Source organism: Oxyura jamaicensis, chromosome 6 (assembly GCF_011077185.1).
Source record: "Oxyura jamaicensis isolate SHBP4307 breed ruddy duck chromosome 6, BPBGC_Ojam_1.0, whole genome shotgun sequence".
Lineage (NCBI taxonomy): Eukaryota > Metazoa > Chordata > Aves > Anseriformes > Anatidae > Oxyura > Oxyura jamaicensis.
The window spans coordinates 18,129,443-18,153,036 of record NC_048898.1 but is presented as its reverse complement, the minus strand read 5'-3'; the positions used below and the strand labels follow the sequence as shown (position 1 = coordinate 18,153,036).

Below are 23,594 nucleotides of genomic sequence, written 5' to 3'. Positions count from 1 at the left end.
GTAGTAAGGATATTAGTTATCTGTCATTAACTGTCTAACAAATTCACTCCTAAGGATCTGTACTATTTGCTAATGTAGACATCTCCAAAGTTGTCAGTCACAACACGCCTATTCAGAACTTGTAATTTTATTCCAATCCATTACTTGTGGCCAACACTTCACTACCATGTCACAGAACTGCACAATTCATAATGGATTTACCTTTGCATATGCTACATTTCACAGTTAACATTTACATTCTGTGGCTTAGGGAAAACTCCAAGGCAAAGCTAGGACTTGAAACAAGTCTCCTGAAGTTTAGTGTACTGTGAAAGAATACTGAATTATTCTTCCTTCTTATTCAGCAGCTTTTAACTGGCCATTCTCTGTCATTAGAACACATCTGACTGTATAAGAACTCACCAGCTAAGGGCTTAGATATCTGAATGTAACCCTGCAACCTTAGTTCTTGAGCAGATGGAGGACATCAGGATAGTAGGATGAATGTACTGGTATGAAGTTGTGGGATTTGCCACTAGCAACTTATTTTTGTACCAGAAATATGGAGTGACTGGGGTCATCCCTTTAGAGATATCCTGTCTAAATGTTATTAATCACTTCTTCAAGAAGGCTTAATGACAGCAGAAAGTTATCAACCAGTCATGGCTTTCAGAAGGTCTCATCTAGCCTGAGTTTGCCAGGCTTAGGAATGAACTTTGTGCAACATCTCTGGAAAATGAATAGGGCATTTTTACACCAGTGAAGGAGACCTCTGACTCTGTCAGAAGATGCTGCTTATTCAGAGTCATATTTGGCTAAGCCAGTTAATCATTCTTCAGTATCATTGACACTGTTCAGGTCCCAGGGGTTGGACCTCATCTAAGAATCAACCACACGGGCCCAGTAGCAGGTGCCAATAGCAAGACAGTCTGCAACAAGAAAAGCTGAGATGAGGCCCAACAAGGGAAAAAAAAATAGTGATTAAATGAGATTTCAACACGAAGGAGAAGAGAAAGTGTGAAAATTAGTTTATGGGGAAGAAAAAAAAAAAAAAAAAAAAAAAAGGAGATAGCAGAGAGAAGACATTAGGAACAGTGAAATAAATATAGTTCATAATGTCCCAGAGGCAGCCAAACAGTCTCAAGTGCAATCTGGTTTCTCTGGTTACTGAGGGATCAACCTTCTGGCTTCTTTCTAAGTCCTCTACAGAAGGCATTCCTGCTGCCCTGTGCAGAGCAGTTCAGTGTCACATTCCTATTTTGCCCTGTATGCCTGAGGAAACTGGGGGCATCTTTGCCCTCAATTCCTGCCATATCAGTGACTTCTCTTAGCAGGGGCTAGCACCACATTGCTGGGGCAAGCCCTAGACCTCAAGGACTGCCCAGTTTAGGTTCCTCAGGCTGTACCCCCTTCAAAATCATGCTGTGTGAAAAGCTTGTTTCTCTGGCTAGTGAGAGGCAGAAAAGGGGAACTCTCACAGGCACCTGGTCCCCTTCACAAACCACAGCTTTGCACCTGCAGCCTCTTAGCTCTGCGGAGAGGAACTTGGAGGGCTCTGCAGCCCCGATGCTGCCACTCTGGTTTGAGGGGCTGATGTTGCACACAGCTATTCCAAAGCATGTGTGTGGCCTGCACCTTGGCACCTCCATCTTACCAGGCAAACAGTAACACCCAGCCTTATACTCCTGCAACCAAAGTCAATAGCCCTGGAGCTGTGAACTCCTCCAGAAACTTCCTTGAGCCCCTGAGAGCCCACCAACAGGTGGGAGCATACCAGCCCTCATGGCATGTAGCAATCAGAGTCACTAGCTGCAGCTGGCATGGCAGGGCCAACATTACACCTGTGGAGCCCAGCTGCAAGGAGGAGGCTCACTAAATCCCTTCCTTGAAAGAGTGTTTCTTTGAGGCAGAAGAGGCAATTTCATGAGCTGCGTTCTAGAAAGGTATGTGGGTAAAAGGCTAGAGTGAAATGCTGGCAAATCCAATTTGATTTATGACCTGTGGTATGTGAACTTGTGCGAGAAGGAACCTTTGAGGCACTGTGGGGCTTGTGGTGTGGGTCTGGGCCTCACCTCCTTGCTTTGGAGAAATGTGAGGTAAAGCTGCTGAATTGAGCTTAAAATCCTAAGAAAATGATGTGGGCTGCAGAGGGAGGCATTGGGGCTGGAGCCTGGTGTGCTGCTGGGCTAGCTGCTTCAGGTGTCCTGAAGGCAGGAGGAAAGAATAGCCTGAACTTGGAGGGGGAAGCTTGGGGTGGACACATCAGGTGTGGTTGTCCCTGCATGCTGTGTCTGGCCCTAGGGAGGTGAAAGAAGTAGGGGATTATCCCTGCCTTGTTAATAGTGGTCAGTCTCATAGCACTTTGCTATTTTGGTAAGGAGTGTGCAGCGCAGTGAGCTGCATTATCAGCGGCATGCTCTGTCTCTGTCTGTTTCAGTGGTCGTGTGTGTATGGAAAGGTAACTGATAATTGTGGCGTAACTCTAGAGGGAGAGTTTCAGCTTCCCACTGTTACTCAGTGGTATGATCCATGAAAGAAGGACCTGGGCTGTTCAGAGGGGTAAGCCTCTCTATCCATATGGAGATGCCTATTTCTTTCCACCTGGGCTTTGTGGTGTGTGCTGAACTAGGTGAAGCTTTTGGCAATAGCAGTGTTCTGTCCTGGCCTGCAGGCTCAGGAGATCACCTTCTGTAGAACAAGCCCTGAAACTTTGCAGGCAAGCAGCAGTTTACTGGGCTCACGCCATTTGAATTTGAAATAACGAACCACGGCCTCGCCTCCTGGGGAAGGGTTGAGGCCTTAAGAAGAAGCAGTAACACTGCTCGAAGGGTGGCTGGACTGCTAGGGAGATAAACTGGGTGTGGGGGGGAATTAAATATTTAAAAATGAAAAAGCCATGGGCTTTCTAATTTAGCCGTAAAACACCTGCTGAGTGAGTGCAGGCTGGCAAAGAGCACAGTGGTAGCACTACAAATGCTGGCACCCCGCTCCTGGGAGGTCAGTCACCTGCTCCTTCTAGAGCCTGTATAAATGTATTCCTTTTCATTGCAAGGCTACTACCAGAATTACGTTATTTTTCCTTGCTGCTTTCCCTTTACATTGGCGGTAGTTAATAGGCAAGCACAGCAGTATAAACAGCTTGATTTGTTTTCTCCAGCTCCTTGCATAATAGGCAGAGGTAGTTTGAGGCAACGATGAAGGCCCTCCCACACCATGATGGCAGGAGGGAACCCCTCGATGAGGGTGCAGTATGAGCCATCTGGTGAGCTGGAAGAGGAAAGGAAAGGATCCATGCCCAGGCCTGCGTGTGTTTAAGGTATTTAAAACAAGCATGGGGGAGGGAGGCTGCTGCTGACAGTCCTTCTAATGTGTTTGCCTTCAACAGAGCTTCTCTGTGTGTCTCATGCCCAAAAGAGAGTAAATTTGTCTTTATGACTAGCTTAACAGAGGAGATACTAGGTGTTCTCTGGAACTGAAAAAAGTTGCTCGGAGTGTCTTTCCTTTTAATGCATGTAATTAAAAGCAACTTATGCTTCAGTAGGATAGTTGTTTTGTTTTGTTTTTTACTTCAATGAGTTCACAAAACAAACAAAAAAAAAGCACCCAAAACTATGGTGTGTGGTGTTAAATGATGAGGAAGCTGTATACACTTCTTCTAAGATGAAGTGGTTACATTGCAGGGGAAAGGATTGGATCAATCATGATCTCCAGAACTGTAGGCAGGGAGTTTCACAATCTAATGCGTAACCTTGTGCAGACCTCCAAGCTAGGAGAACCCCCTCCCTGTGATGTTAACTAGTGACATCTTGTTACAAACAGTCATAATTTAAGTTGGGTACTTGTGTTCAGAGTATGAGACGTGTAGGAGTAAGATTTCATGGATTTCTTCTAGTTTTGTCCCCCAGATAAATAACCCTGTCACTAAGGCAAGTCACTGAGGGACCTGTTTTACAGAGAAGGGGACAGGTGCTGTTTGTACACTGAAAACAGACATAACAAATGTTGAAATGTACATTGAGCTGTTGGTGTAGTGCCCGAAGAGTAGTGTAGGAATAAGTACCTGTGTGATCTTTGTATAAGAGAAATATAAGGTTATTGCTGAGTCTGGGGAGGTTTTAATCCTGAAAGAGGCTGGGTGACATTATCACTTCAGTGTTACTGACAAAAGGCCTTGATGAAATTTTCTCTACTCCTAGTTACTATTTTCAGTTCAGAATAATTTGGGGAAGTGATTTTCTATGCAGTGTGGCAGACAAATGTCTTTGGTCAGTATAAGGTACAAGTGATGCCGGCAGCCACTGCAGCATCTGAAGAATATGAACAAAGTGCTTGGCATGTCACTGGTATTAACATTTGTTATAAAAGTATGGGTGAATGCAGGGTATATGACTAACTTGAGTTATTATACTGCAGCAGACCTATGTGCTGTATCTGTAGGGCTGAAGAGCTACAGCCTTGACCAGGATCCCACCATTTGGTGCTGTACAAATTTAGGTACAGTCCCTGTTCCAACATGAATGTGATTGTGGCCAGCATTTTTTGTTTGTCCCTCAGTCCACCATGGCTAGGAAAACTATTTAAAATGAAGTCTTAAATCCATATCCACTGGGAAGATTACAAGAGGTTTTCACTGGTTGTGGAGGGGGCACAAGCTATTTATTCAGTCTTCTTTCTGTGACCTGATTTGACTCACTAAAATAGCAGGGGAAAAGAAGTCTGAGATGACTTTCTGGCATTCCAGAGAGTAACTATTCTTATAAAAAGGTCTGAGCTTGTCAGTGAAGTGTGGGAACATAAGGCTGGGTGGATCAGAAGGAAAGAGCGGTGTGGGTGTAGGGAGAAGGGAGTAAGACTTCCCTCTTCTGGCAGCGGTGAGCTGTAGCTCAGTGTTGGTTGCCCAAGGAACTACAGAGCTTTGCTAGCAGCAGGGTATGAGTTTAGCAGTGCTTGTCAGGTAGGCAGTTCTAACTAATCAGATGGAGGCGATGGACAGCTTTCAAGAGATGCTGCCAGGGTTCAGTGGGAGCGGACAGTGGTGCTTGGCTTTGCAACAGTTCTGTAGCCCATTGTGTGCACTTTGGTGGTAAGGGCATGCTTCAAACTGACTCAGCAGATGGATATGAACTAAGTGCTGCTTTGTCCTCTGAACAGTCTGCTGCAGTGGTTCCAATTGGGAACTGTCAGTGCATGGTGTAGACCTGAAAAAGCAGACTTCTGCAGGCAATAGGTTTCTGTACATGGGCTGCCCAATGGTATGGTCTGTAACTGAGATTTTTACAATAACAAAGGACAAAACATGTTGAATTTGGGACTCTGACCTACTGGTTATGGCATTTACTTATCTTTGCCTCTTCTTCTCGCTAATCATATCTTTGTCTCTTCTATTTTTTTTTTCTGTAAACAAACAACAATTGTTGAATCTCTCTTGATAACGAAACTAACCTGAACTTGTTGTCTACTGGGATAGAATAGCATTAAGTTATAATGGACAGCTTCTTTGTGTCCCTTTCAGTGCTTAACAAATAAATAAAGCATATGAGTATTACTCAAGTGACTAGTGTTCAGTTAATGCCAGGAGCTTGTACCTCTCTAACCCTCCCTGAAGAGTAGAGTATTACCTAGCCTTCTCCAAGCCAAGGAACATACACACAAAAGGCAATGCTGAATGGCTCGCTTAAAATATGATGTGCAGCAAGCTATGCAAAACTACTTCATCCTCTTTCTAATTGGGAAAGGAGGCCAGTGTTAGTGAAGAAAAGGTTGTAAGAGTGATGAAAGGCAAAATTGAATGGTTGGGCTGGAATGTGTTTTGTGAATTCTGTTACAGAGAAGCTAATGCATGCTGCTGCTGCATGATGAGCAGCAAACTGGCTGGTATTGAAAATAGAACATAACCATCAGAGCCTCCACCTTGTATCTTGTGTTGAGGGTTAAAAGGCCAGTAGCTAGGGTGCTACGTGAATGATGTTTTTATTCCTTGTCCTTTCACAGGATTTTCTTTGCAAGGGCTTCACTTACCTGTTTGATACACATTTAACTTGCCTTGAACAGACAGGGCTGTGTTGTTACTTCAGATACACTGGGAGCAGTAAAATTAAGATGAGAATGGATAAGTGCAACAGCTAAGGCTTAAACTAAGTCCTCAGAGAAGAGCCATTATATTAATAGTCTGTTACTATAATGTCCAAAAGTTTCACTGTCTACTGTCTGTTCTACTGCATGTGTCTCTGTACTTAGTCTGAGCTACTAGGTCAGTAGGCAGATCCTGTCTGTTGTCTTAATTTGGAGTAGTTATGGATGTCTACATAAATAGCTATTTTGGTTTGGATTAACAGCATGCTTTTGAAGCAGATCTGATTATTTCTCCCTAATGTAGGATCATAGAATCATTTTGGTTGGACTTAATGATTTTGAAGGCTTTTTCCAACGTTAAACAAACTGTTGAGCTTTGGTTGGTGTTTTATCATAGTTATGGATTGCTTCTGCTAAATAAATGTGCTCCATGTTCAGTATGCTTCCATGGTCATCTTGTGGAATGTGACTGCTGAGACAAAAAATCTCTGAAATAAGTGTTGTGTAGGTCATGGGGGACACCAGCCGTTCCACCATGTTTGTCTGCTCCCAGCATGCTGTACTTTCTACTTCAGATCTAGCCAAAACAATGTTAGCATATTTCACTGAAGCCATGACCATTTGGGTCACTCTAAAAGACAGCAAAGATTCAAACTGATTGCTACCTTTGCTCAGCCTGAGCACCCCAATGCCTTGTTTAGGTGTACCAGCTGCCTACTTGTGCAAAGTAACTGATGAGTATAAGCAGTTCTTCTGGTCATATTGCACAGGTCACTGGAGTATAAAATAACTTTTCTGATTTAGGGCATGCCTTATACAGACCTGACTATACCATTTGTAAGGTGGTGAAAAGCCATGGCTGTTGTCTTGAAATATACAGAAGCCCAAGAGTAATTCCTTCATGCCTCCTGGAAAGCAGCAGCCCTCAAACCAGTGTCTTGCCTTCTTGGTTTCTGACAGTGTTATGTAAATGCTATAGTATAGGGAGAAGAGTTGTTCCACGTGTTCTAAAAATGAAATGCTTCATGCTTATTGAAGATGGATGCAAAGATCTGAGCCTGCTCTGACTCTAGGAGGGCTATAGGCAGCTTTGAGTGCTGCTTTGTCTGAATTAGTAAACCTTGGAAGAAGCCTGAGCTCAGGGCATGGCAGTGTTGAATAGTTTTCAGTCCCTGATGGAGTATGTGTAGAACAGCAGTGTTGCGTGGGTGTACTAACCTGCTAGCTAGCAGGAAATCTGGCCTCCTGTTCTGCCAGGTACTGTCAGCATGCTTACCCTTAAAACATGCTGGTATGTAGAATGTATGCAATCTAATGCTTCAGAACTTCTTGGCATGTGCACATGTAGTTGCATTCCCTTTCCCTGTTATCCGTGAAGGAGCTAGGCTGCTCAGCAGCGAGTTTCTTTATTGTATCTTTATAGCTGGCATAGCTTAAAAAACAAACCAAGTCTGGGCTATGAAATATTCCACAGTACAGCTGTGAAAGCAGCATCTCCAGGCTTTTCTATTTTATCTGAGTTTTTCAGTTGTAAAACCATGCACCGGTCCTGCCCAGGCATGTTTGGAGAGGTGATGCAGTCCCAAGTAGTTGCAATATAATTCTGAATTCTCCAGCTCAATGGTGCTGGCTTATATTCAGTCATCCTTTGGGCTGCCTCTTGTTCTGGTTGATCTCTGAGCCCTTCTGGCTGGGTCTGCTCACCAGGCCCCTGTTGGACTGTCTGCAGCCTTTCTGTTTTGCAGCTGGCACCCTCGGGCAGGATTTGCTTTGTTCAGGGACTTGCTGGTTTGCCAGGCACCCTGGTACAACTTTATTACATCCTTCCTGGAGTCCTTGATGGCATAAGCTTGCATTAGTGCTTCACAAGGAACCAAGGACAGGTAGTAGAATGCAGCACGTTGTCTTGGTCTGTATAATCCTGGAATATTCTATATAGTGTTCTGAATAGACAGGTGTAACTGCATTGACTACAACTAATGGAGCACAACCTGCTGTTAGGGCAGTACTCCTAAATGTAGTACCTGTCTTCCAGGTCACAAAATGTGAGCAAGCACTTGGCTGTGTAGCAACCTCTTGATTCAGTGCAGACTGCTACTCTGTTTGGCTTCGGAGAACAAAAAGCCATTGCCAGTTTCTTTAAACTGATACTTTTCTAGTTGTCTAAATACCTGAAATATCACTGATCATTTCAAACATTGTTACTTTAATGTCTTTGCTGTATTTCAAGATGATAAATTCTCAGGTTGTTGAGGAAGTGTCTTGGTTTCGTTTGTGCTCACTGGCTGTGGTATCTCAGCAATCAAATGCAAACACAAATACAGATGTGTACTAGAGACAACAAATCTGAAGCAAATATTTTTTTCCTACAACTTGGTGAAAGGAAATGCAGTATCTCTTGTGTTGTCAGAGCTTTTTTTTGACACTGTTTTAATTAAGTAAAAACAGAATATTGTTTATAGTACGTAAAATCTCTTCCTTTTGTGACTAGTATTTTAAATAAAGACTATCAGAAATAATAGCTGGTGTCACTATGTCATTAGTTGAAGGAACATTAGAACAAAATGCCTTCACTGAAGGACAGTTTGTCAGCCAGAATCTGTTTAATGACTGTATTGATTTAGTCTAATTGCCTATGAAATTTCAAAAGACCACAACTTTAATTGATATTGAAATCAATCAAGTCAATGCAATTCAATGTCCCTGATCTAGTTAGGTTCTCAAGGACTGTTCAAATCTGTAGCGGTCTGAGCAAGGGAAGGAAAGAAGAAACTGTCAAGTGTTTTCAGGCAGGACTGTGCTCAGAAAAGGGGAATGGTGTGGATAGAGAAGGGAAGAAGTGTAGCAGAGGAACTTATCTGCAGTGATGTGCATGCTTAAGGTAGACAATCAAGGTGATGAGAAAGTGGTAAGGTGTATAGCTCAGAGGCAGGTCTGAGTGGCAGAGGACCCTTGTAGATGTCCTGGTATCGTAGATGTTCGGGTGATGGGGCAAAGAGGAGAACCTATGAATAGTTTTAGACAGGGCCAAGCTGGGATGTAGATAGGGATTCCTGTCTCTGTAAGGAATGGCAGCATGGCTCCATGTGAGTTGGTCTGTCTACTCCTTGGGGTAATATTTGAGTTTCCTATTAAAGTCATGGCAATCAAGCGTGGGGTTTCTGAAGAGCTTTTCTGGTGTATCCCAGGTGTTAGTACAGCAGGCATTGTTGGTCACCTCACCGTCTTTGCTCGCAGTACCTACTCCCACCTTCATCTAGCCATGAGAACATCCATATGGAGCATCACTTCCAGCCACAGGAGTATTTTCAAGGTCTGCAGTTCTGGTTCTTGCCATTTAATGATTCCTGCCATCTAATGGTTCCTAAAACAGGCTTGGCTCACTGTTGTTGGCAGCAAGGATGTGGGTCTATATGGTCTGTAGTAAACTTGCTGGGTTGTAATTGTCATTTTTTCCTGCTTCTAAGTGGATATGTCCGGTAGCTGGCATTTCAGTACTGTTGCTCTGTGCAAGTGAATCCTAAACCTTTTTTCCAGGGGGAACTTGAATCCTTTCTACATTGATTTTTTTTTTTTTTTTTTTTTAGTGCTTTTCTGTGTGGTTGAGTCAATAATCAATTCATGAAAATGTGGAGAGCAAAACCAAACTGTTTGGAGTTATTGAAAAGGCATTACTGGATTAGAACTCTAGAGCATGTAAGGTATTTGCTGAGTTGTTGTATGCTTGATTTATTGATTTGTTTTCTTCCTTATGCTTTGCTGATTCCATAATTCTGTTAAACAGACAAGCACTAAGAATATATATATATCTACCATTAAGAACAAGGGGCTTGATGTACTGGATCGGATTATCAAAGTAGGTATTTTGATCCAAATACTGTGAGGTACCAGCTCCTTTAAAGGCAGGCTGTACTCATCTGAAAACTTTCTCCTGACCTCTCTATGCAATTATTGTATTCCATGAAGCAGGCAATATAAACGTCAATGCTGTTAATAGCCATAAATAATTCCTCCTTCTAAAAATTTCTTTCTGGTCTGTGTTGTTGACTTACAGATGAGGTTGCTAAGTATCTCCATAATGAAATTAACTATTACAGTCATGACTAGAAGCTCTAAGAAAATGAAAAGCTAAGACAGCATGAAGAATTAACAGCCATAGCAATTGACTAACGTGTGGTGCTGCTTAAAATAAAAGTATGAGGATATACATCCTCTAGTGTCTGATCGCAGAAGCCTCAACTCTTCGCTATGATAAATTGTTACTAGGCAGGGCTGTGCAAGTAACCCCAAAGGGTGTGTGAAGGAAGGCTTACTGTGGGTTATGCCAAAGCTAGGTGATGTCTTTTGTGAGGTCTTTGTCAATATAGATGCTATAATAAAGGTAGTTTGTTTCCAGTTAAATCTAATCAATCTAATTTCTGTTGGGTAGGAGTGGGGGGAGTAGGAGAGGGTTTATATAACTGTATGCAGACAGGGAATCTGGAAACTCCTGGGAACCACACGCTTGGTCTGGAAGGTGCTGAGGTGCTTTATTATGGAGGTGACTGAGGTGCTTCCTGAAGTATAGATTTTGGTGGTGTTAGACTAATTTGGTTAATAATCAATATATTGTCCACAAAACATAGTTCCATTTGGAAGAGCAAATTCTTGGGATATTTGTGATAAGGTGTGTTGTAACACGAATGTGGAAAGGAACCTGGGACTGTCACAGACAACAGCTTGGTACTTGCTATAAAACATGGCCTGGGATGAGGAAAAGGCTGTTCCTTCAACTAATTCCTTATGTACCTCTGCAGAAGAGATTTAAATGTGAAGTCTGATTTCTTACTGCATACGCACGAGGATCCTCTTTTTCTTGAGAGTGATGGGGGGTAGCAGGCGAAGTTGTATGTGGTACTTTTCTAATCATCTGCTAGAGGGCACTGTGTTGCCAGAAAGGGATGTATGAAGGCATGAAGACTTAAGTTAGCTTTGTGGAGGGTGGGCGATTCTTTACATACTTTGCTAGAATTTGAAGTCCTGTCAGAGCTCAGACTATAGTGAGTAAACTTAAAGAATAAGCCCAGGTACGTCAGAGCTTGACTTTAAGTGAATTCTGTGTTAAGCTTTTTTTTTTTTTGGATATGTAAAAATAAGTGTTTGAGGAGTACTGGGTTACTCGAGCAAATACAAAGTTTGCTGGTAGATTTCATTAATGTGGAACCAATGCTTTTATGTGAGTTCAGCTTGAATTCAGAAAATTATTTTAGACAAAGATAAAGATAACTTTGAAAAAGCTGTAACTATCAGCATGTATTACATCATTTCAACATTTTAATTAAATTTTAAAGAGTACAACTGAAAACAGACTTATGCTAAGAAATAGTTACAGGTTGAACCCTATTTTTTCTTGATTGAGGTATGAGACAAACTCTGTAGTGGAACTCACCCTAGGAACTTAGAGAAATGGGATAAAAATCTGCATGTTAGACAAGGTTTCCCACCAAGTTTTACACTTAAAAAAAACTAATAAAGTGATGCCCTCTTCCTATAAAAACTGGAAAGCTGTCAGAGGACAGGCTGACCTCCTGTGGGGTGGTTACATGAGAGGTGAGCAGACTTGCTCTAATGAAGGAAAATAACCTCAGATAGTAAATAACTTTTTTATAAGATACTTCATAAATTCAAAGGAAGTAGGAATGGAAAAGACCTTACTTTTTACTTGCAGGCTTATTTTTACTTGCAGTATATAATGATTGTCTGCTACTCAGGACTAGTAGATTTGTCCTTTTTAAAATTTTCCATTGTGTTTTTTTCTGCTTCAAAGTCAGAAAGCTCAGAAGGCTCAGATGACTTGAATCATACTGGATAGCTATGTTATCTCTATGTGCCTATTCCCTTTTTGAGTCTGACTCTGTCGGTGTGTGTTTTTTTTCCTCCCATGGCAGCTGGTGTCACAGACCAGCCACCTCAGTGGCGGTGAGGGTAAGAATACTTCATTTTAGTATCTCCTGTTCTCTTTTCTGTACCTCCCTCACAACACCTGCACATCCTCATTAGGCACATCTTCTTCTTTTGGATAGAGCAATATTATTGTTCCTGTGTACAGCTGGAGGCAAGTAATGACTTTTCAAGAAGGAAGAGGGAGCAGGAGCAGTGGAAGTACTGTGCTGCCTAGAAGATTGTTGCAGCGAGCAGTACCAAAAGGTTGATGTTTGTCTTGTTTTGCTGTCATTAACTTGAATGTACACACTGAAAAGCAAATTCCTACTGAAAGAAGGAGAGTGCAAATAGTGGTCTGTTCTCTTTGTTTGTTCTCATCCTTATTTCGTTATTTTACTTTCTGTGTAACTGCTCTTTCAGCCCGATCAAAGAGTTTGGTGATGGGTGAACAGATTGGGCCTCCCTCTAGACCTTCCTCTCCTAACCCTCAAGAACGCGTGCTGAAGTGTGGCTGGCTGAAGAAACAGAGGAGCATTATGAAGAACTGGCAGCAGCGGTGGTTTGTGCTACGTGGGGACCAGCTCTTTTATTATAAGGATGAGGAAGAAACTAAACCTCAGGTAAGACTATTTTTAGAACTGTACAGCGTATTGGCTGTGACTTTATGTGGGTCACAGTCAGTACTTTGCTTGAGATCTCAATTCAGTTGTTCTTAGCACTGAGAATGCTCAAAGCAGATGTTGCAAGGAGATTTTGTTACTACATGGACGAGTTGCCGAGTTTGGGAGAACATCACAAGTTATTTACCTACTGCGGCATGCTGAGAAATTCTAAAACAAAACGAATTACCTCTGCCTGTTGTTAACTATTTACCATGTAACCAGTTAAAACTTTGATTACTATATACATCTCCCCAGATGCAAGACAAGGTGTTAGGTATAAGGCATCATTTACACAGTACACTGTTAGCATTTCAGGGAGGCTAGTTTAGTAAGAACGTAGTTATGTGAGAGAAAGGTAGGAATTGTAAGCTGTAAATATGAAAAAGGAAATGCTGTCACTGTCAGGTGTAATTGGAAAGGTGTAAAGTGGATGGAACCCAGAAGTGAAGGAATAACCTTTTTCTAGGTTTTGGTATTGAGAAGGGGGTTGAAGACAAGAGTGGGGAGTGTGTAAGTAGGATGAAAGACAGTATTACCATAACTCTTTGTGTAGTGGAATAATGCTGTAAATGGCTTGAAGTAGCCAAGTTTTGGAACTTGTAACTCTTTCCTTTCAGCATGAGCAATTGCTGGAAGCTGCGAACATCTATTCTTGCTGAAGTTTTTTTCTGTCTTCTTGAGTTTTTTTTCCTGATCCATTGCAATCCTGCAGTTCTTGTCTGCTATTGGAGAAAGATCTGAACAAAGCTCAGTAGTGAGCTAAATACTATTTTACCATATGTAATAGTTATTTTTGCAATATGAGGTCTATCTAAGCTTGTGTGTTCCATGTAAGTGAGGACAGCATCTCGCAGTTAAAGTTGTGGCAGCTTTGCAGTAGCACGTATGGAATGGTTTGTCATATTAACTCTTGTTATCTTCTGGATAGCATTGAACCCCATAACACTATTTTCTTAAGGCCATATCCAGTACTTCATCTGTAATCATTCAAGAAATTTGTTATCTGTATGTATAATGCCTCTCCAAATCTTTGTTTTTAGACTCAGCCGCTTTCTGCAGTGATATATTCCATTGTTTGTCTGTCCACCATCGGTTAAGAGTTTTCCTGTCTTTTCTCCACTCCCCCCAAAACTGGTCAAAATATAATCTAGAAGCCAATACTACTTTGATTCAATTGTCACCAGACTTACAACTTTTGAAGCACAACATGAACTCCTGACCAGTAGCAAGAGTAGAAGGGTGGAGTGAGGCAGTCCAGACAATTTTTCTCTAGGTAGCTGGGCTGTATTTCTGTTTCATAAGGCAGTGGCATTCTTGGTTTTGCATGTGATGTTAATGACTTGCTAATCTTCTCTTGACAGAGCAGCAATATTTCCTACTAAATCCCTAAATGCTATCAAGTTTGATGTTCCCTGGATTAGTTATGTTTCCTGTCAGTGCTGTAGCTTTCCTCATAAAGAAATCTAGTTACAGAAAACTCATTGCTTACAATCACAGTAATGTCAGTACCATTTATGTACTATTTCTACTGCAGTTAACAACTCAAAATATCCCATAATAAATAGTAGCGCCATTTACTTAAAGTAAGGACTTCTAGTAAAAGCTGTGATTTTCAGAAGGTTCTGTTAAGCATGTGGAAGTAAAGTCTTTTAAGCAGATGCTGATTGTTCATGAAAAGCAAAAGTTAAGTATTTTTCACCAACTGAAAGTTGTCTGCTTTTCAGGTTATTTTATTTAGGTTTTGTCTCTTTCTGCTAATGCAACTTGTACTTACAGTATTTGAGTACATTTCACAGCAAAACAGAATATTGATGAATATTCTTTCTAGCTGTAATTCTAAGCTGTTATCTTCTGTTTTCAGAAGCTGCAAGCCAGAAACCAGGCTTGCACTTCTCTAGGAAGTGGCTGACATTGATGTAAATGGATGACACTAAAAAAAAATAAATACAAATCATAGCAGCATTAATGTTTTATTGTCACAGCAAGCCTTGTCTTGAGCTAAGGTCAAACTGTTAGTTTGAATTTGCTCATGGAAAACTGCGATGCAGAGTCTAAGTGATTTGGCTGTATACTCTTGAGAAATCCTGAGTAGGAAAATGAATCTGCATCTCTCAAGTTTAGCACTTCAACAACTTTAGTCTTGCTTGGTCTGGAAGCTTTCCTTCTATGCTCAGTTAAGGTTAGATTTGGGAGCTGCAAGGTGCACTATGAAGACCATTTAAAACAGTTTTTGCACTTGTCCATGCTAGTGGTCCAAACAAAGGTCTCAGTGAAAGCAATTTTATGACTGATGACCATTCTCTTTTCAGGCAAAATGCACTAGCCCAAGAACAAGGCTTTTGGAGGATAGGCTTTTACCAAGACCTGACTATTATTTTGTCTGATAATGCTTTGGGAGTCTTTTCAAACTTTGAAAATCTATGGGAATTGTAAATGAGAAGGAAATGTTGGGTACAACGAGAGATTGTATTGAAGGGGGAAACGTTCCTTTCCAGGAGGCTTTGCACAGTCCTCTGAGTTGGAACGTACAGTCTGCTTTTCCTAAAGGTGCTGCCTTGCCTCTCAGGTTGCTGTAAACATGCAGGGGAAAGATGAGCTAGAGTCAGCTGCTTTGCAGCCTTACTCAGAAAATTGCAAAGTAGGCCAGTTTAATGGCACAGTGTTCACTAATCTATAATATTTGCATTGTCTCAGTCCTCTCAACATAAGAAATGTTTCAAATTCAATTTTTTAGGGTTGTATCTTCTGGCAAGCCCATGAATGCAAATGGTGCACCACAACAATCTGTGAGGGGGGGGAAAAAGTGTACTTTGTGAGCAGACATTAAACCTGTTCGGTCTTCTCTGCTTTCAGTTCACCTAAACCAGTTCTCTGTTGAAAAAGCACTGATGTGAAAACAGTTTTTCATTGTCCTAGACAGACCTCCAAATCTTCATATGTTTATCTGTGAGGCTGGAGTTTGACATCAAGAGTTATAGTTTTCCAGGTTGCTGAGGCAAGAGTGAAGAGCCTTGCTTAGTCAGCTGGGCCTCATTATCTCCCAAGTAATCCATTGTTAAGCAGAGAGAGGTGAGCCAGCTGCTTAGGGCTAGCCTGTGTGGGTAGAGTGTGTGGGTTTTGTATGCCAGCATGCAGGACTTGAGAGTGGGCTGTAATGTGTTTTAGCGTGTTTTATATACACCTGGCAGTTATTGCTGTTCTATGCAAATTTTGAGGGGAAGGAATTTAGGCAAGGATTTGTGCTGTCTGTGTCTGAGAGGAGGAGTGTGTATCTGTCAGCAAAAAATAATTTAGCAAGCTGGGGAACAATTTTACCTTCTTCTAGTGGGAGGGAGGCCATGGGAGGCAGGCTTCTGTTTCTCCAGTTTTGCTGGCTCAGAAGTACCGCAATCCAGCGACCTTGTGACATAATGACATACTGTCTGCAGAACTCAAGGACTGAAGATATGTAGAGGCTCATGTTGGTCCTCCCTTTTTGGTTCCTCCACCAGATCATGACACAGCTTGTACCGTTTCTGTTGTGGGCCAACTGGGTATCTCAGTGGTATGTCTGGCAGCCACGTGCTTTTCGTATTCTTCCTTCTCTCTCCTGATTTTGCTCACTCTTACACCATTTTCCTTTTTGTCTGTATAGCCTTGTGAGCTGCTCCTGGATTTTTAGCCTTGTTGGTTGATGATTTGACAGGCAAGGGTATGCAAGCATAAGGTAGCTCTTGCAGAATAGGATTTGTATCTCCTTAGATATTTGGGAATGGATCAGAGCTCCTAAGCCCATCCTCCCCATCTTGCTAAAACTGTTCATTAGTGCTGTATGGTTTTTATACTTCATTTCTAGAAATGGTGGATGTCTTCTATAGTTTCTTCTATGTCATGCTGACTGGGAGACTTTTGCAGAGATCTTTATCTTCTTACAGATGTCAGACAGTCTGGTGTATCTCTGAACTCCAATGAAGCTCTTGACAGCAGTCTCTAGTCTTTAACAGTTCTGTGTATGTGAAAGCCTTAGTCTTGACAGATGACTATTGTACCCTAAAATGACTTATCTCTATCTGTATGTTGTACAAGCAGCTGCTAACGAATCACTCATGTTTAAAGTTTTTTTTCTACATAATGCTGTTTCTACTAAAACGCAGGACTGATTTTCTCCAGCACAGGAGTGTGGGTGTGTTTGTATGTACATATGTGTTTACATAAGTCTGATATTTCTGAAGGTCCTAAATAACACCTGAGATAAGCCCCTCTCAGGTTAAGATCACAGCTGCATGTAAAGTGGTTTGGGCTCTCCCTGGTTCTGTTCACAGCAGTTTAAAACACACTATTTATCTCGCAAATCTCTGCAGGTAATGCAGGAGAAGGTTAACTGTCACCTGCAAGGTGACACGTGCACGGCAGTGTGACAATGATTGATGCTTGCTTGACTCTTCTTGTATCAAATAAACATCCTGAAGATACCTTAAGAGGAATAGGTTAGTTGATCACTAGTAAAATGTCCTAGAAATTATTCTGTGCTCCTTTGGAAGATAACATGCAGTGAATTGACGGGGAAACTTGAAGGAGTCTTCTTCTTTAAAGTCAGTCATTTTGCAGAATGGCTCTTATCTATAGTTACGGTTATTGGTTCTGTATCTAGGTCTACCCAAGCATCAATTTGAGACCAGACGTACCAAACTACCTTCTCTGTTATACATGAAGGGAAAACGAATAATTGCTGAGAAGGACCTAAGAAGACCTGTCATTTTGTTCTTGCACCATGGTAGAATGCAGAAAGCTATGAATTCTGTGCTACTGGGTACTCTGCAGACATAAGAAATGACAGTCATTTTCCCTAAATGTTGGTGCAGCATGTTGCTATTGCTGTTCTGATATACTAGTAGTGCAACTACTAGAATGTGAAGTGTATTTTTTAGAGGTGGGTTGCATTTACTTTTCTCTGGAGCTTGGAGAATCAGAAGAAACTGACAAATGATGTAGAACAGATGAGTGTTGCCCCTGTGAAGAATTTTCCAGAGTAAAGATGCCCAGGATATAGAAGCAGAGGTAGTGTATTACTTTTATTGATCTACAGTAAGATTTGTATAGACTTTAGCAGTCTTCAATAATATTCACTAAGGAATTTAACACTTGAAGCTACTATAAAGATCTCTGCAAGAAATATTTGTGCTCAGTACTCCCATTGATTAAGTGCAGGGGAAAGGACTTCACTAACATGTTAAGATACTATTTGCTGAAATCACTGTTTTTTTTTTCTTCTTATAAAGCAGACATTAGAGTGGCTGCATGCCTAAATTTCTCTTTTTTTGAGCTGATAGGAAGGGAAGGATTTTTTTTTTTTTTGCTGGTCTTGGTCTAAATCCTTCTTTGTTTTTTGGTTGCTTATGCAGTATCTGTTACACAGGAACTATGGCTGAGGCTTTCAGCTGTTGCACCAATGTAAAAGCCTTGCTGGTCTCTGCTCAGGGTGCCTTGATTTGAAGTACTGGCTGGTGCAACCAGTTTCATTTTCCTGAATGAATATTGTGTTTTTCAGAAAGATTTTTGAGTTGTCCCAGGGATTTCCCATCTCTGGCTGAGTTACTGTCTCAGAGCTCAAAGAAAGAAATGATCTCAGGCAAGAAAGAAAGCCTTCTTTGACCATGGAATAAAAAAAAAGCTTTCAGGACCTCACTGTATCTCCACTGGAGACTAAATTTCTTCATGGTATCTGGTGGAAGCTGGTATATAGTGGGTATAAGACTGATAAATATTAGTGTAAGAGTATAAAAGAAGTTCTTAAAAATAAAACATGCATTTAAAACAGTTGCTTTTACAGTATTAAGTTGGATGGTAGGAGTAGGGGCGTGCTAAAAATGAGTGTCCTAATGATATGACCTACAGAGACTGGATGTGTCTGAACTAGCCCGCATGATCTAGAGTAAGGAGGTATACAGTCCAATGCTTCAGGAGTGGGGAGGGAGAACTGGCATTGTGTTCCTGCTGCTCTTCTGTGATGTGTTCAACGACCATAAGATGATAATACTGGGCTTTAATCTTCTATAAAATTTACAGTATATCTGGAAGTTACAAGAATTTTCTAGTTCTCTGATAGTGCTTGACAAATTTATTATTTGTTGCACGTAAGTGGAACACATAACCCATAAATGGGGGTGGTGGTGGGGAATGTCCTTGTGGAAACCATTTGTTAAGTTCTACAATACATTATGTATTGGACAGTGTGGTAGAGATGTCCCAAAATAGACTTCAGAAAGAAAAAAGAAAGCAGTAGGGTAGCTAGAAGAAGGGAGTATGATTTTTAAGAGCTTGCAAAGAGAAGAGATCACCTAGCTGTTAGGTGAATTAATAACAACCACTAAATGATAATTGAATAAGTCAAACCATAGCAGGACTATTTAAAACGTTTAGGTCAGCTATATCAGTTTGCCCATAGGACAGCAGATATGTGCAAGAAAATGTGTTTATTCTTGCAAAACATGACTTAAATTCTAATTAACTCTGTGCTGAGTAGCAGTAGGGTACCTCGATGATACAGGGTAGTAGTCACCATGCAATATTTGCATGTGTACACAGCATGTTTAGCTTGCAACTTATTGATTGGGAATACTCCTACCATGCACTGAGCATTGCCTGAGCGTGTCTATCTTCAGGAATTCCATTAATTAATACTTCACTAATTTATTGCTGCTTCACATGCATTTTTTTGTGTGTTGCTAGTCTAGCATCCATCTCTCTTGTTTTAGAGAACCACATTTAATGGTAATAGTAAGGGAATGGTCCTAGTTAAATGCAGTGTTGAAGATGCTTAACTGTCAATCTGGAAGCTCTACTAAACTCAGGATGATTTTCAGCTTCTTACCCATCTATATTTACAGAGCTGGTGGGTACATGCTTTGCACTACAGGCAGGGATAAAGCTTCCAACTGAGATGAATTTCTTATTCAAGTTCTTCAGTATGTCTGTAAAAGATCCTTGCAGCATTTGAGCTAAGTGCTTTCCTAGTTGAAGTAGTATATTAGGCAGCATATCTCACGTAGTCATTGTTTTGACTGCCAGGCCTCTTACAAGAGTCATTGAACAGAGGGAATTTAATTGAATAAGCCAGACAATGTCCCTGTACTGCTGCCTCCTGATGAGTCAGTACAGGCATTACAGAGTGACAGACAGCCTGTGTAGTATCATTGTCATCCACATACTCATTATAGACTATTATTAAACCGCTTGCTACAGCTGCATGCTAAACTGTTACACATAAATTTCATTGTATGCTGAGCACTGAAACGTTTTTTCCCCTGTGAGCCTGAAACATCCATGGCAGATAAGTGCAAGATGCTGCCAACATCCTCATCTTTGCATCTACCTGCTCAGTAATTTGATCCATCATTATGGATTGGCTGGATATGGTAAAGGCTAGAGAGACTTGAATTTAATGTAATTTGCTGTTGCTCAGGACCCTGTAAGTACTGGTAATCTTTCTAGACTGCAGGTCAGGTACTTACCTGCAATGGAGGTTTCTGCATTCCTCACTTCTTGCCTTCAAGATAATTTGATTTTAATCACTAAAATTTAACACCCCTGGTAAAACTGTGGCCCTTAGTCTGTTTAAGGGTTGCTCCCCACACACGGGGCCTCCTTTTCACACTGTCCCTCACTTACTTAAATGTAGAAATTATCTGCAGCTCTTCATGGGGCAATTGCAGTGGGCCAGTTTCTGCTTTGTTCTACTGCTCGAAACTGTAAACTTCAGGGTTTTACAGGCAGCCAATGCCCTCATAATTGAATCTGGCATCTGCCACTTTTCTCTGTGGTCCTTGGAGTTTGTATGGATAACAGATGGGATTTGGGAACCAGAGCCAGGTATGTTGCAGACAGAAAAAGAGCACTGCTCTGACTTGTCCAAGTAGGTTTTGCATTGCTGGTACTGAGAAGAAGCAAGTGCGTGATTCTCCTGCTGAAGTAGATCCTGCCTGGATGACAGAACTCGAACTTCTCGAGGGGACAAAGCTGAAGAACCCATGACTCATTGAAACCTTAATTTGTTACTGTCATTGTCCCAGGAGTGGAAATTGTGTCAAGGTTATGATGCTTTGGGAGGAGGGAAAAGAGCTAGCTACACTCAACAAGGGTGCTAAAAAGCCATTACCCCTTGGTGACAGGAACTTCTGTAAGCTTCCCTTGAGGAGTAACCCTTTGAAAGGAGAAGCTTGGGGCAATGTAATGCTGAATTCCCACCTGCTATTTTTGATAATGGGATGCTAAACTCTTTGCTGAAGCCCAAGAACTTAATGCTTCTGTGGTGAAATATCCTGTAGAAACCTTAAGTTCCCTGGTCCAGGCTTTCACTTGTTATTGAGTAGCAGACCACCTCAGTTTCCTTTTTGATAGGCTGCTAGCAGAATATGATATCGCTGTGCTGCTACCTGTAATAGTTTGCTTTGCTAGTTAATCTCTGTCCTGGAGAATCTGTTCTGTTTCTATGTAACATTGAGCAAGTTGTCTACTAAAACCTATTTTATTATTTAATAGGTATGGTATCATTAGCTCTTTTTTGATCCTCTGAAAATCCTGCAGAAACAGTGCTTTGGGTATCTGTAACTTGTGATCTGTAACACCAAGCTGTTCATATCAGTGGTTGCACGGATGTGAATTCCATTTATCTGGGGATAAGAACTCTTTTCTTCATCCAGTGTAAATGTCACCATACATTTATTATTGGGGAATGCAATTTTGAATAGCATGTTACAGGACTATGTCCTTAACAATTCTTGTAATAGCTGTAAAATTAGGATTTGCATCTGTCCTGCTTCTAGGGAATGAAAGGACAGTGGTGCAGGCACGCCCACATGACTTAGGAAGACATTGTGTCCCTGAGAAAACTTTGTTATAGACCATGTGGAGGTTTTAATTGATTAATATTAATCAGGCCTGTGAGCTTGTGTGCAAAAGCTAAAACTATCTTAACTAAAATTCCCATTGATTTTCTGCCTGCTTGATTATTTATATATGCTCTGGAAGAGGGTGACATTGCTTATCTGACAAGGTGAAATGAGATTTATGCTATAACACTTAAAGACAAACTTTAAACAATGTCATCTTGTTTATGGATGTATTATTGCCTATTTTTATGAAAACCTGTGCCTCCATGTCCTTAGGGGAAGTTATAGGTACTCTGCTGTTGAAAACAATGCTAAAAAGATGGAGCTGTGATTTGATGTCAGGAGAATGCCATGGACTTCCTGAAGTGAAGAGGAATTACATAGCAATTTTAGTGCATCATGTACTGTTGAAAGTGTGTGCACTTGTGTGTTGTAAAACATCATTGCAGCTGCATAATCCATTCCTTTCAGCACAGAAGTCAGTCTGATGTTAGTGTGAACTTGCAGCTATTGCTACTCTAGAATATTTTCTTAGGTGCTCCCATGAGTAAAGGGGAAAGGAAGGACTGACCTGCAAAGAGCTTTTGATGTTCCTAATAACTCTGCTAATATGTGTGGTCTGTGAAATAGCCTTAGGTTTGCTTTTACTCCCAGGGCGGGAGGTGGCATGTGCCCATCCCCGGTTTCCAAGAGGTGGAAAAAAAGCTACTCTGCATCTAATTCATTGATCTTTTTCCAGTATTGACTTGGTATGATAAAATGTTTTTGTGCATCTGAAGTGGGCCTGAATTGTGCATGCCAAAAAGCAGCAGAATTTTCTGCAGAATGTTCTGGCTGCTGGGCTCCAAAAATAAAGATCATTTCCTGCCCCAATTTGGAATAATTTGTGATGCACCAGCATTCTACTCATGTTGCCTTTTCAGTGTTTTCATGTTCATTTTGGAGTGTCTTCATTGTCTTCTAATTCAAGTGAACCTCAAAATAAAAATGTAGGACAACAGGATTGGGCAGGAAGTTGCTGAAAGCTTATTCTGTTATGTTGACTTGTTGCTTTCTCTTCATTTTATCTCACAGCTATTCTAGATAAACTACTCAGTACGAACTTGGGTACCTTCCAACACTGTGCCCTTCTACAATCTAACCCTTACAGTATGTAGGGGACAGGAACTAAGCCCTGACACTCCATTCTGCAGCAGTATCTACAGGCCCTGCCAGAACATTAGAGCCACACATAGTCACTGAACAGAAGTGGCAACCATATGATCTGTCTGCAAAAGATTTGATAATGGGACACCCAAAAGGGGATGTGGGAATAGTAGGGCAGCTGCACGTTTGATGCATAGAGGGATTATAGCAAAAACTTAGTGATTATTTTTATTCATTGCATTAAATGAATGGAGAATGCCACTGAGGTTGGTAACAGGAATTAACTAGCTGTTAGGCAACACCAACACCTGCTGGTAGCTAGGAATTTTGATGCTTCCTCACCTTCAAGGTGCCTGCGTGTTCCTGTACATCTGTCCTCTGAAATTAACCACAAGTCCTCTGAGCATTTCTTGTCAATAAAAGCCACCTAGTTGCTGCCTATTTTCTCTTTCCAATTTAGGGTGAACTTTGCAATACAAAGGAGCAAAGCTGTAGTTGTATGTGTAATGGTACAGTTAAGGCTAGACACCCTACTAATCTCTTTGGCCCTTGAAATCTATGAAACACTATGAACGTTGCACCGTTCCAGAAAATTGCTGTTTTATTTATAGTGTTCTTGGATATTCATGAAACGCACTGCTTACAATTATGCTTACAATTACCTTGGAAGGCCAGCAACTGAGAAATCAGTGGCACTGCTTGAACAGAGGCAAAAGTAGTTAACCAATTTTATCTCTTTCTATTCATAATTTATTTTGCAGGCCTTTCTTGCTGACTGCACAGCAAAGACAAGCAGGGCTAGACACTCAAAACATTTTCAGACTATGGAGCAATGTAATGAAAGAACAGACAGTACTCACATTTCTTCCTGTCTCCACAGGAGCTATTAAAACCAGAGATGCACATACAACTTCAGTAACGATGACCTAAATAGTAAGAAATTAGA

The 23,594-nt window shown here is 41.2% G+C and overlaps 1 protein-coding gene across 11 annotated transcripts in view; it reads left to right on the top strand.

The window, feature by feature from the left end:
• ARHGAP22 (Rho GTPase activating protein 22) overlaps positions 1-23,594 on the top strand; it is a 147,695-nt gene that overhangs the window by 4,720 nt on the left and 119,381 nt on the right. For 5 of the 11 annotated variants that reach the window (XR_004751959.1, XM_035330269.1, XM_035330263.1 and 2 more), the window contains exons 1-2: positions 9,313-9,364; positions 12,394-12,593. Coding sequence is in view for 10 of the 11 variants with exons in the window: in XM_035330269.1 (XP_035186160.1) it covers positions 9,328-9,364; positions 12,394-12,593 (237 nt within the window). In the remaining variant the exon portion in view is untranslated. Of the gene's footprint in view, positions 1-1,824; positions 1,923-2,056; positions 2,076-2,486; positions 2,539-3,137; positions 3,296-9,312; positions 9,365-12,393; positions 12,594-23,594 lie in introns of those variants that run through there. The other 6 variants (XM_035330260.1, XM_035330262.1, XM_035330266.1 and 3 more) reach the window with 5 other exon arrangements.